We start from the raw sequence: 14,304 nt of genomic DNA, 5'->3' as shown, positions 1-14,304 counted from the left end.
GTGCCATTCCGCTTTTATTATATAGATAGTGCACTCATATATTAATGAACTTGTATGTCGATTTAGAAGAATTAGTCAAATGAAGTGTTCTTTGATGACACTGTTGAAGCAATAGAATACCATCTATAATAGCCAGGCTACTCAAAAGCAGATCAGTCATGTTAGAGCAGCCGCAGAATGAGTAGACAATGCAGTGTATAATAATAATAATAATAATGGACTTTTCTAGGAATAGAAGACTGATGTGAGAGTGAGTGCGCGTGTCAATTGTGATAGTGGTGCTACTGAAGTAATGAACTTCTTTCTCTAGAAAGAGAAGACTGATGTGTGAGAGAGCGCATCGATTGAGAGAGAGTAGAGCTATGAAGACCGATGTTTTTGAGCCAGCATGCTTTTTGACTCCGTTCCCCATCTCATCAGTTAAATTTACCTAGTACTACACTTTTTGAACAGCCTTCCTAGACATGCCCCTTAAGCTCTGTAGATCAGTGTACTTCTTTTAGAACGCGCCTGCCAAACCAGTCAACGCAACACGAGTTACACGAACGTGTACATATTGCCGCTTACAAACTAGTCATTTCCTTCACTTTTGGAATCTCTATTTCATACAAATGCTCATTAAAACAATACCATTGCATGTTACCATTTTTTTGCTGAGGATGATGCCCACATGAGCTCTGGACTTGTGTGTGGGGAATGAGGCGGATGATAATGAGAGATGAATGGACCTACAGTTTTAGGTGGGTTCCGAAACACCGGCAAACGATTTTACAATATTCATGAATCATAATCAGAGGAGTTGCCTCAAGCGGTCACCCTTCCAAAGGGAGTAGCAGGCGCATTATTCTTAACTGATTCGAATGTTAACTTATTCTCCAATTATATATTAGGCCTATATATAATATATATTCTTCAATTTTTATTTTAGCAAAATAAATTTTGACATTTTTGAATTCTTTATATTTTTATTTTTACTTTTTTCCATGAGTATTTGAAATCTTTGTATTTCTTGAGTTAGGTACTATTTTTGTTATCTGTATTATTTCTTTTTTCATAAGAATTATATCTTTAATTTGTATTATTTTTTATCATTTGAATTTGTAAGAGTTTTATTGTAAAGGAGACATATTTGAGGAAACCCGTTGTCTCCATTGTGGATAAATAAATAAATAATACTAACAGAGGAAAAAATATATGTTATGTGGTCAGGATATCTTTAGAGGAGTAAAAAATTATTAAGAAAAATTGACATTGAACGAGGAATTTGAAGTAACTCACCTCCAAATATGCGGCTTGAACCCTCCACAGGCAGTGCAATGTAAACATGGTTGCCCCTCAGCGACATCCTCAGTTAGTTGACTCTGTAATGCGAACAAATTTACAGATATTAATAACAAATTAAAATAAAATTGGAATGGTTTTGGAAAATACGAGTATTTCTTGTAATACGTATCTCTCGTAGACTCGAAAGTCTAGAGAATCATAAAGCAACATATCATTTCAACTTCTGTACCTTCACTTTATTTTTCAATCCTATTTTCTTTGACATTCAAGTTAATCTTTCAAATTATTGTTAAAATTTATTTAAACTCAGTTATATGCAACAAAAAAAGTTGCTTCAAAGTAGGTTTAAATCTGAATCCTTAAAAACGTAGTGTTTATCAATGGGATTTTTACACAATCTGCACCCATCTTAAAATTATTAACAATCGCGAATATCATTCTATCACGATATTTAATTACTTGGAATTCAAACAAGTCAATTATTTGAATATTATTGAAATTAGGAATCAATACATAAATCTAGGACCATAATCATCCTCAGTGAATTCCTAATCTTTGTGCAGAATTTCAAGTGAATCAGTTTGGTAGTTCAGACGTGATGTTGCGCCAAACAGATCATCCATAGCTTTCTTTATTATATTATAGATTTTTAACCAAAACAACAGATATTCAAAATACTTTCATTTCCGTATTTTCACGCTACTCTGACGGTCAGTCAAAAATATGGTAATTTCTATGAACATCATTCTTTATATTAGAATGAAACGAATTTGTAACAGACATAATCTATCCAGATTCAAAACATCAATCTATTGCCATTCATAGCTACATCACAAAAGAAACGTATAATCATATCTTCAATACTAAAATCAACAGAAACAAATAAAGACTGAAATCATGAGAGAGTTATAAAAACATGAAAAACACATCTATGAATTGAACATTATTGAAGAGACTGATAGCACCAAGCAATTTATAGGTTATGTTTGCTTGAGACGAAACCGAAATCACTCACCCAGCACAGCAGGCAAGCCAACATGGAAGAAGTGTTAGTTGAAATACACTGTCACATAAGCAACTGATATTTGGAAGCAGTTAACCATTGCAATACGATAAACACTGAGAAAGAGAGAGAATGGATAAGATAGATTGAAGAGGAGAGAAGATGAGAGACTCATGATGGAAAGAGGAGAAAAGGGAAAGAAAAAGGAAATTCACAAAATGACAAAATTCCACACGAATATGACATGACCAACTGAACTTTTGCCAGCTCTTCCCTGTTATGTCCTCTCTGTTCTCTCTCTATTTCCGCAATATTTCATTTAAATATTTCGGTACACCAGGAATAATAATAATTCACCAAAATACTACATTTCAAAGCGTTTTTAAATATTATTACAATGTGTAAAGACATTTATAATGTTCATTCATATTTTCAGACATGAGTTAATTATTTGTTCAGTTGCATAAATATGAGACTTCTACATTGAAAATCATAGGGGATTTGACATTATAGCATTATCTGGGAATAATACCCTTATGATCATTGCGATTGAGCTATAACTGTTCACACTCAAACACTGTTTGTGATTTTAGGTAAATTGGGAAGTTCCTGGAATTTGTCTGCGTGCATCTGAAAAACACATTAAAATTTCTATGCGTTCTCTTACACTTTATTACTTTGTGAATAGTATGGGATTTGTTGATGTTATGCCACTTTCCTTAATGCATTTATAAATGGATCTATTCATCGAGCAGAAGCAAAATCCTAATCTGATCATTCGGGATAGACTTAATCCAAGACAAGATGGCTGACAGGATTGTTTGTACTCCTCCCAACATCAAGGATGACACCGTTTTGATTTGAATTGAACTAACCTGAACCATTCTATTGAACTAATCAATCTTCTAATGGAAAGAGAAATTAAGATACTCAATAATTTTGTGATGAAAAGTGGAACACCGAAGCGGCGAAGCAGAAAGAAGAAACGAAAGAAATAAAGAAGAGAACGGAAAGTGGAACATCACAATCACACTTTTTATGAGGCAGATAGGAGACCGGTGTCATTATTGTGCACTTTCTTTCGTCTTCTTTTCGGAACAGAGGACATCATGAATCACAAATGAAGAGAGAATTGAATTATTGAGATGAAGAGGAATCAAGAAAGCGTAAATAATAAGATTATGATGAACTTGACACGAGAAGAAATGTGTACAATATTATTAGGTCAGCTAGAGGCTTCACAGGTGTAGCCTAAAATGTCAGGCCCTATATTCTGGCCTGATGTAGTGAAATTCATATTGAAATGTCAGAATTGGTTGGATATGAATATCCATGTCAATATTTGGCAGCAATAATGAAATTATCTCAATAAGTCACAACAGATCATTCATTGAACACTATAGTGAACTGGCAGCATTGGTTGAATGGCAAGCATTGATGCTAATCATGAGGAATGCTGACAGTTTGAAGTGAATCTCACTAGAGATAATGGTGAGTTTAAAACAGAGGAAGGAAATGACTTTTTTATTAGGTACTTTGTGCAATGAATTACTTAGAAAATGCAAGTATTTAAGCTGAAAATGATGTCTGATTGTGGTCATGGCTTGTGCATGGGTTGTTGGATGATGATGACAGTTGAATTAATCATTGAGATTGAATCAGTATCGAACCACCAAGCTTCGATATAATAAATGGTTGGAGCAAAATTTAAAATTTTATAGGATGATTTCATTTTTTAACTTTTAAGTATCCGGCTTGAAAAAATCTACAGTGAGCTTCGAACTGGTAGCATTGATTGAATAGGAGGCATTGATGTTATTCATAGAGCATGCTGAAAATTCAGAATGAATCTCATTATAGTAATAAGAATCTTTGTATCTTGTAAAGTCCACATCATACTCAACCAGGAATCTGATAGCTTAAATTAAAAGAGAAAGAACAATGAATAGAAGAAGAAGAACAACAAGAAATTAGTAGCAGAAAAAGATGGAAAAGAGATGAAACAAGAAACAGAAGGGGAAAAGAGTAAAAAATCACACCAAACATCTGGTTTTACTGAAAACAAGGCCACAAAGAGATTTCTCTTGGAGATTCTGTCCGTAGTTGGTAGCATAAAAACTCGAGATTCTTGCCAAGTAAAACTGGGTAGTGTCTAATCTTGAAAATATCAAATGGACCACTTAAAAGAAACAGCAGACGCCGAATTTATGACTACTGAATGGAAATCCCTTAATGGAAATTGTTCGATTATTTCATGGCAACCTTATTTGGTTCAAAGTGCTAGTTGTTCATATCTATTAAAGTTGAAGCAGGATGTCTAGTTTTGGTAATGTAGTTCTGAGAAATCTGATATTGCTCGAATGAGAATTATTATTATGAATTTATAATTGTTACTGATTGAATTGAAATTTTTGTTCTCAATAATTATTTGAGAATGCTACACAATGAGCACCTATCATTTGTGATTCTACGAGTTTCATTTGAAACTATTAACTTCGAATTTCTCTTTAAACGTGTTTTTTGGATTAGTAGCATTTATATTTTCATTAAATAATTAAAAAAATTGAATATCATTAGAATCATTCCAATATCTAAAGCTAACAGTATATTTTATAGAAATGTTAAGCTCATTGAAGTTTTAAGTTATATGAAAGTATGAAATGTATTCTAAGTACATGTTTCATAGCAAAAATGTCATATCCGATTAATATTGACAAATGTCATATCCGATTAGACAAACTACGTTTCATGTCCCGAATTTCTCATTCTAAAGTATCAATAACTTATGTTTGAATATAATAACTAGCAGGTAACCCGTGCTTTGCAAGGGTATAATTAAAAACTTGAAAAACTGAAAACTTGACCTACTGGAATCTTGAAGGATTCATAAAAGGCCTATAACCATCCTCGGAAAATTGGGCATATTATATGCAAAATTTGAAGTTAATCACTCCAGTAATCCAGGCGTGATGATGCGTCATTAGTGAATTTCCTATCCTGTACGTGTCTAAACAATTTAATAAATTCTTCTCTTTATTATGATATAGATTATGTGCTTGAATTGAAAAATATATTTAAATCAATTTCAATTGCTGGATGAAATATCAATACTATAATTGAAATGTAACCAGAATTATATCAGGACTGTAAGATATGTAACATATCAGGAATAGATTCTCCTCTCAAGCAGAGTCGTGTAATCGCATGGTGAGCACAGTGGTATTGGTTCTCTTGTTGGAAGGTTTAATACCAGATAAATGAAGGTTTTGATAACGAACCGTTAAGCCTTAAAAACCCTTAAAACCCCTCCCGGGGGTTCAGAACCCACCTCAAACTGTAGGCTTTTATTTCATTAGCTTTCATTTCAATGTTCATGCATAATGCTTGAGTTTATGCCCAGGCATCATCCTTAGACAGAAAAACAAATACGTGATTGCTACTTGAAACCAGGTTGATGCAGGATTTTTTATTATGCTACTTATTGGAAGCAGTATTATATTATTGTATTAACTATACCAGGTTCGAGGTGGCCAAGATATACACTATAAGAGAAATATTTTGCAAACCTTCTTATGAGAAATATCCCTAGACTAGCAGAACAATAAAATAAAATAGAAATATATTATTTCTCATTAGAAAAATATGTTGTAAACCTTTTCATTAGATATATCCCTAGACTAACAAAACAATAAAACAAAATTTATCGAGAAGTTTTCAAGATCGGCGAATATCTCAAGGTCAAGAGACATCATTCATTGTATTATCATCGATACAGTGTACGGTAATTCACTTCAACAATGTCAGTGTTCCTCATAATTAGCATCAATGCTTCCCATTAAACCAATGCTGCCAGCTCACTATAGTGTTCAATGATCTGTTGTGACTCATTGAGATAATTTCATGCTTGGAATATTGTGAATGGAAGTGTGACTGACAAGTGACCGACAATCAACAAGCTATTTCTGGTTGTGACAAAATTCAGCAATAGATGATAACTATTTGAGGAGTTGTTGGCGAATGTTTGCCATTTGGAATGAAAACGAGAGGAGAATCATGAATGAGCAGTTAGTCATCGTTCACGTCAATCTTTTGTTTCAGTAAGTTATATTTCGAGAAATAGGGAAAGATTTGTTGATTTATTAGCATTTATTTCCTGTTGATTCGTTGATGAATCTTAAAATCAAGAAGATACATTTCCATCATAAGAATTTTAATGGAAAATTTGCGTAGTACGAGTCATAATGCAGGTGGATCTTCTGTAATGAGAATATTGCGATATAAGGAAAGAGTAGTTATAAAATTGTAGACTTTTCCATCAGTGGATAGATTCATGTATGATGTATTAAGGTTTCTTTGAATGATATAAGGAAAGAGTTGTGAAATAATTGTAGAGTTTACCATCAGTGGATAGACTCGTGTATGATGTATGAAGGTTTCTTTTTAATAATATATTTTTTTTATTCTCAGGAGTTGAGAGTATTCACATAATAAGGATCAGTTATCAAACAGGTGGATTCTCAGTTATGAGAATATAACATTATATCAATATCTAAGATAATATTAAGGAAAATGTAAAGATTAGTAGGATTAGAAGATACAAATTATCAGCCCTGGAGTTTATCAAATAAAGCATCTAAAGCCACGTTTATACCAGAGTTTTCAACAAAATGATGCTAACAGTTTTCTTCAAAAAAATTGTCAATTTTTCCTGTAAAAATTAAGTTGAAAGTTGCTGTGCTTTACAATAAATTGGCAACAAATATCCAAAATTTGTTTGAAATCTCAGTTGTAAACTAGTTATAGTTTACAACTCTCTTGTGTAAACGTGGCTGAAGAAAACAATGACTCTTACAAACATTTTATTTGTCCTCTCTGCGTTCTGGCAACGCTGAAACATTTCTTGGTCGAAGCTATCCGAAGGTATCAATGACTTGGGTTTTGGAACTTGACAGTGCAATGTGGGCACCAATTATTTAATCTAGTGAAGGGTTATAACAGTTCGTGATTCAAGAAAGAATTGAATCAATAAAAGTCGGGCCAACACTTAATCAAGGCGTTTGACTACTCAACCATTCCTCTGAAATGGATACTGATTCACATCTCTCAAGAGAGCAGCCTACATCTTTTCATTCTTTTTATACTCATTGTTCTCTCCATCGATGTTCTCTTCTCTATGTCTTCTCTTGTTCCTTTCCACTGAATTTAGCTCTTTTCAACCTACCTTCTCTTCATATGATAGCATTTTTCTTCTCTTCTCTTGCTTCTCTTCTTCCTTACTCTTTTCGAGTTTCGAATTTATCCTTTTTCCTCACATGTGAATCTTTTTACTCCTTCAGCATCTTCACCCTATCCAGTATTGTTTCATCATTGCCATCTTATTTTCCTATTTTCTCAGCACCAGGTCACCTTTATCGTTTTGACTTCAAGATCATACACACTCTTCTCAACTGAATTTTTCTTCTCAATTGAAACATGAAGGTAAAACTTTCATATTTTTTTATTCGATCGTTTCCTTTTTACACAAATACTACTCCTATTTTCCTCCTCTTGTTTTCTTTCCTCAGTTTTCATCTCTTCAATATCAGTTTTGATCTATTTTCTACCGTATTTCTTCACCTTGTTTACCTTCACATTACCTTTGTCATTTAGCAATTATTGTCATTTTTCTTCTTTTTTCTCTCCATCACCTACTTCTTCTTTAACTTTTACTTTTTTCCAATTAATCCTGAGGACCTTCATTTTCACAACCAATAGCTAATAGACAAAGATCCAATTCAAGATAGATCCTGAATAGACAACAACAAAGCGTCAGTGGTGGTTGTCCTCTAGCTGTTATGCACTATACAATACTGATCGAATAATTGCCGGTTTTCTATTCTTTGATGGTTTTGTATTCTTTTTAGTAGGTCAAAAATATACAGTAATATGAATGAACAGTAAAAATCCATTGTCAAACTGAAATGAATTGTCTAATAATAAACTTTAAAAATCAGTTGTGAAATCATTATTTTTCTCCAGTTGTTTTCAGGAGCTATTCTCAGGATGTTCTATTTCAGTGAATTATCAATAAATTTAGTAGTTAATCAACAGTTAATTCATATACAATAAATATTTTGGCATTCAGTTAGAGTATATTCAGGTCGAATCTTTGGAGAGTCAGCTATAATCTTCTAGTTCAGTATTTTAGTTAATAATTTGAGAGTCAGCTTATAACGACAGAGATAACGCCCGCAAAATACTTTTAAAAGTAATACTTAACTGAACTGATACAATTGTATACGTATTCATCAAAAAACAATAATTGTAAAAAGAAATGGTGAACAAGAAATGGTAAGAAAAACTTGAATTGAACAAAATTGAACCTATTTTAAAATCAGAAGCATTATTGTAAATCATGTATTCGTAGTTTTTGTGTATCATGTGTAGTTTTGTGTTGACATTGGTTTTTTTTCTGTATGTCATGCATATTTTTGTAATGAATTGCTTCTAGTTTGTAATTGAATTATTTGAGTATTAATAATAATTTGACACTGATAGATAAACATAACATGGGATAAGATGTTATAACAACATAAGGTCTAGTTTTGCGAGAACCTAACGCAATTGAACTTCGAGCAAACTATGATAAATCAACGAATTATACTCCAAACAACATAAAATTACAACATAGAATTAAACCAAAGCTCATGTTGCAGCACCATAATAAATATCCCATCCAACAACAGCCAAATTGTTTCTAAACTGTCAGATAAATGTCAATTTTGGCTCCATATATTTCAATAATTATAGAGGTGCAACCTATGAGCGAGTCCGTTCATTAAACTGAACCATTTATGCCAGGCCGAAGATCCGGCCGATAATTTACAAGTCATTATTTTTAATTGACAAAGGATCGTTAAGTTTGAATTTACGCGAGCTGAATGATTCGTGGGATTCACTTCATTCTGTCAGAAATGGTCGAATGGGAAGCATTGGTGTTTCAAATTGGGAATGCTGACACGGTTTGGAGTGAATCTCACTATATAGCTGGCAGAGTTGCGCAATAAGCAATAGCAATGACCTCCCAGAGAGTGTAGGAAGATTCTAGACTTGGGATTTTACTTGTAAAGACTTTAGAGAAATTTGTAGATCTGTGATTTCGAGTAATATGTATTTCATCTTGAAGAACACTGTTTTAGACGTTAACTCTCAAATTTTCTTCTAAATTGTACTCAAAATAATGCTAATTATACTTATAAACAATTCCTATATTTATTCGACTCAACATTTATGTCGGAGCACCTAAAAAAACTGCGCCTTTCCAGTTTTAAGCATAGAAAGTCTCATTAATTCGATTAAATCGATAAATCTATGAATCTAAGCACAAACGGAGACAACTGATACAAGTAAAACAGTATCTTCATTCTATGGCACAACTGAATCATCATCTAACTAGCTTAACCAAATTATCATATACTGGATAACTATTCAATGAATATACTAGGAGTTGAAATATCCATCAAATGTCTAATTAAACATCTAAAGTAGTATCTTGTTAATCACCTTCAATCAAATGCATTGAGATATCTAGATACTGGTTCCGCTTGTTACACCATTATCAATTTATGACGAATCTAAAACTGGGGTTGGTAGCATCAAAATAAATTAGAGAAGTAAATGACCTATTAAAATTAACATTGGCTAAAATAAGTCATTCCCTCAATGAGCGGTTCGTCGGGACAGCAATTGCGGTTCACATAGTAATTCAATCATTCAGAATTACACAACTTTCAGAAGAGTACCACAGGCTTACGCCCAAAACGGTTCCAATTCTAATTTATACAACAGTCCAAATGTAACTAGGTTATGTGTCACTCATTCTCCTATTACACACTCAATTTACAATCCAAAACACATAAAAATTATTTTTAAATTGAAAATACTTCAAAATTGAATTAAATCAATCTATGAATGAAAAAACAATGAATATTCCCAAGTCCCAATTGGAAGGTTGGCCAAAAGAGAGCAGTCAAAAGAACCGAAAGACAAGAGAATTCAAATAGAATTTTGCAGATACTCTGTAGAGAATGAATTCACGTATAAATTCGAAATTTATAGTCAAACTCTCAGCATTGATTGATTTGGGAAATATTGATGTTAGTTACAGGTAATTCTGACAGTATCAAGTGAATCTCGAAAAAAAATTATATTAACGAGTTCATTGATTATATTATTGGCAATACAAGTCATATTTGCAATCATTAAAGGAAATTGACTTTTCAGAATATAATAATATCATAAAACTGATGCTGACTATGATAATACTGACTATCAGAATATATATTATATATTTTGATGTTTCAAAAAACAATAATATTTATTGTTAGAATAAATGTCGAAGAATAATAAACATTGGAATAATGAACATTGATTGATTGATTGAGTACTTTATTTATGTAGATTACAATATATACTGGCTTATACACTTATATACAATAGCTTACAATACAGCAAAATTATAGATGAATTTACATAATATAGACTAAGAAAATAACTATTGAACTGTATATGATATGAAAAAGCAATTTGTAATATAATAACTATAGATAATAATCATATTGTTATGCATCTACATAAATTGGCGGAGCTTTGGACATATCAATGTCCATTCTTTGGGAAGAATATTAAAAATATCCTCCCAACATTTGGAGAGTAATGAATTTTCTAATATCACTACTGTCATTTCCTCTAGTCATGCAGCTTAACTGACCTTCATCCAAACAATTACTTGCATGATGCTCATTATTGAATGAAGCACAAAACATAATTGACGAATTGCAGTGTGGAAGACAAAACAAGATAACCGAATTTAAATGTATCAAGAAGTGAGCTTTAGCAAGTCAGATAATGTAAGAATAGACGGAGCATAACTACAACCAGAGACAAGAAATATAGGCTTATGCTTATCCTTTATCTATGCTACAACTAAAGTGTTTCTTTCTAAAAACTATCGTCTCTCATCATCATGTCTTACAATACCCATAAATAAGCCTCAGGTTGACATCATCCTCAAAGAAGGAATGGAGCGTTGTTTAGAATCATGAAGAAAAAACTATATATAGCTTGAGCAAGAATATGATTTGATTAGCAATAATGTCATGAAGTACGAACTCATGAAAGATAAGCAGGAAAATATGGAGTATGGACCTGGCAAAGTTATGTCAAAGCCTCGAAGCTCAATAAACGAATAAGTTTAAAGCAGAATCGATGAGTACTACAACTTCATACGGAGCCAACCGATAATAACAAACTGCAGGCTGCAAGATAATGAAACCAACTATAGTGAGATAAACTTTTAACTGTCAACATTGTCTTATGAATAACACCAACTTTTGCCATCTAACGAATGCTGATATTTTTGAGTGAATTTTACTATAGTGACACTGCTTCCTCAACTGCATCTGAGTCAGAGGTCGTGAGTTGAGTAAATTGAATGAGTTACTGTAGTTGGTTGACGACTGGCCAAATTGGGCTGATTAATTTACCGTTGCCACCAGTCTCTATAGCGATATGAACTATTAACTGTCAGCATTCGTTATAAATAATTCCAATGCTTACCATGCAACCAATGCTGACAGTGTAAAATGTGCCTCACTATAACATTTGTGATACCATTTGTGGTTTATGTGAGGCATGACGGCGGCATTGCTGTAAATTATCCGATATAATTGCTCTCTGAACCTAGAAGCTAGGAGTTTGTTCGGAATTCAGATAACCAAGTTGAGTATAGTAAGAGCTTACTGTAGTTTTCAATGATCTAGTAGTGACTCATAGGCCCAGATGCGTACCATCTACGTTACAAGCGCTAATCTGGGTTTACATGAAGATATGGTCGAACATGACATTATGATAAATGCGACCATATTTTCATGATTTTCAAAGTGAACATATTTTCAGTCAATTTGAATAAATGCGACCATATTTCCATGTAAACCTAGACAACGTGTTACCTACCTGATTCAAAACAAAATCCGATCTCCGTTTAAACCGAGGTGGAGCATATCGGCTAGACTCCACCGCTACACTATACATTACAGGGTTTGGCCATTCATTTGATCTGATCGGATTTATTTCCTTGTCACTCACTCTTGAAGAGTTGAGGAAATCGTCAGGAGATGAAATCAATAGATGAAGATTGAACTATACTTATAATATTGGTTTTCTACCCATGTAAAACTGGAATCCGAACAAAATTTAAATGAGAATCGGGTTAATGAAGAAGGAAAAATTGACGAAAGCACTGTGGTACAGTCAACTGGTCTGCCCGAGTTGAAAGCAGTGGAAAGTCTAAGAGATAGCTCACTAAAAAGTACCCACATAGATATAATTTATGTAAGTACCTCTGGTTTTATAGGTAGCTGTGATAGGACCCATCAAATATAATTATATCAACAATCACAGCTAATGATCGATCTGTCACTAACTCATAAGTAATAGCAGTACAGACTACATACGAGGCAAAGGCAGTAGAATGAAAAAAACTTGGTTATTTTCTTATTTCTTATTCAAGTCACATCTTCTACATCTATCATCTGAGTAAATTGCCTAACGTACCTACCTTCTTGTAAGACTGGTCTGATTCAACAATTATTCCACGTTTTGAAGCGTAATTACAGGTGTTGAAAGGAGTCAAAGGATGAGATAAATTAACAGAAAAAGCATGATGATGATGAAGAAGGAAAAGAAGAAGAAGAAGCAGAAGGACAGCGCATTGCATAGAAAGGATATTATTGTGATATTGTGAGAAAAAACGTACAATGACCTGATATTATAGGACTATGCACCTGTACTATGGCATGGGCGAGGATTACGAAAAAAGAAAAATCAGAAATGATGTGCAGTGTAGACTGTAACCGAAAGAGAAAGAAAGAGAATAGGAGGACGAGTAATGATGTGAAAAAGAAAGAGAGAGGATGGAAACTCAGCACGAAACAACCGGAAAATTCATTTGGAAGGATATAAAAAGTGAGATGAAAAAATTATAGGAATATTATAGTGCAGTCACCTTGTTGGCTGGAAAGATATGCCATGGCTTGAAATCTGATAGAAAGCTGTATTTCTATTTTTGTGTCTTGTTATGATTTATAAAGTTCAAGAACAGCAACAAGCATTTGCGAAGTTGAAATAAAGTTAAGGTAAAGCTGAAATAAGTTATTGGACTTTTTAGTCCCAGCTGAAATGTTTAGTCACTGGAGTCATTCATGTTCATTCCAATGGAGTCTCTTCCAGACTCGGTGAAAATAAGAGGAAATTTGAACGTGAAAGAAGTCCTATTATTGGGTTGTCCTATTATTATTGAGACCTATAATCAAACACTTCAACTATTTTCTTCAAATTTATTATTGTTATTTACCAGATACCAGACCTTTCACTATATATTTTTCAATACCGTTATTTTTTCAAGCTTGTTCTGGTCATTCCACCATAAAAATCATGGTATTCCACTACTTTTCATTCGCAGGGCCTCTTCTACATAATGTTTCAAAGATAATAATTCAATTAGATTTGAACTTTGAAAAATTGTCGTCCATGGATTCATACAATAAATCCATGATTCCAACATATCCTCAGTAAGTAGGCTCACTCTATATCATTATTCACCCGGTGGGTCGGAATATATTAATTTAAAGAAGTGGAATCACAATGGCCTTCATAATGTGATAGGGACAATATAAGGTTGTTCCTATGAATAATTAATTGTTCCTCCTCCAATAAAATCCATTTCATTTTGTTCATTTTTCATCGATGTTTCAAACATAACTGATCACTTCACTATGCTCTCACCAGATGCATTCCTCATGAATAGTATCAGAGACTGTGTCTATAATAATACCATAATACCAATACCATAATAAGAACAATATAAAAAATTAATCTTGAAGCACCCTTTAATTTAAAAGAAACTTTAAAATTTTAAAGTTTTTTTTAAAAATGAAGGGTGCTTTAAGATGTTTATTTTGTTTTCATTAATTTAAAAA

At 32.9% G+C, this 14,304-nt stretch overlaps 1 protein-coding gene across 2 annotated transcripts in view; it reads right to left on the bottom strand.

The window, feature by feature from the left end:
* LOC111051634 (four and a half LIM domains protein 2) overlaps positions 1-14,304 on the bottom strand; it is a 276,721-nt gene that overhangs the window by 251,111 nt on the left and 11,306 nt on the right. For both annotated transcript variants that reach the window (XM_039437942.1, XM_039437946.1), the window contains exon 2: positions 1,279-1,361. In XM_039437942.1, coding sequence (XP_039293876.1) covers positions 1,279-1,361 — 83 coding nt within the window. The remainder of the gene's footprint in view (positions 1-1,278; positions 1,362-14,304) is intronic.

The sequence above is a fragment of the Nilaparvata lugens genome, chromosome 11, assembly GCF_014356525.2.
Source record: "Nilaparvata lugens isolate BPH chromosome 11, ASM1435652v1, whole genome shotgun sequence".
Taxonomy (NCBI): Eukaryota; Metazoa; Arthropoda; class Insecta; order Hemiptera; family Delphacidae; genus Nilaparvata; species Nilaparvata lugens.
The sequence above is the reverse complement of the archived record's forward strand: the minus strand, read 5'-3'. Positions and strand labels throughout refer to the sequence as shown.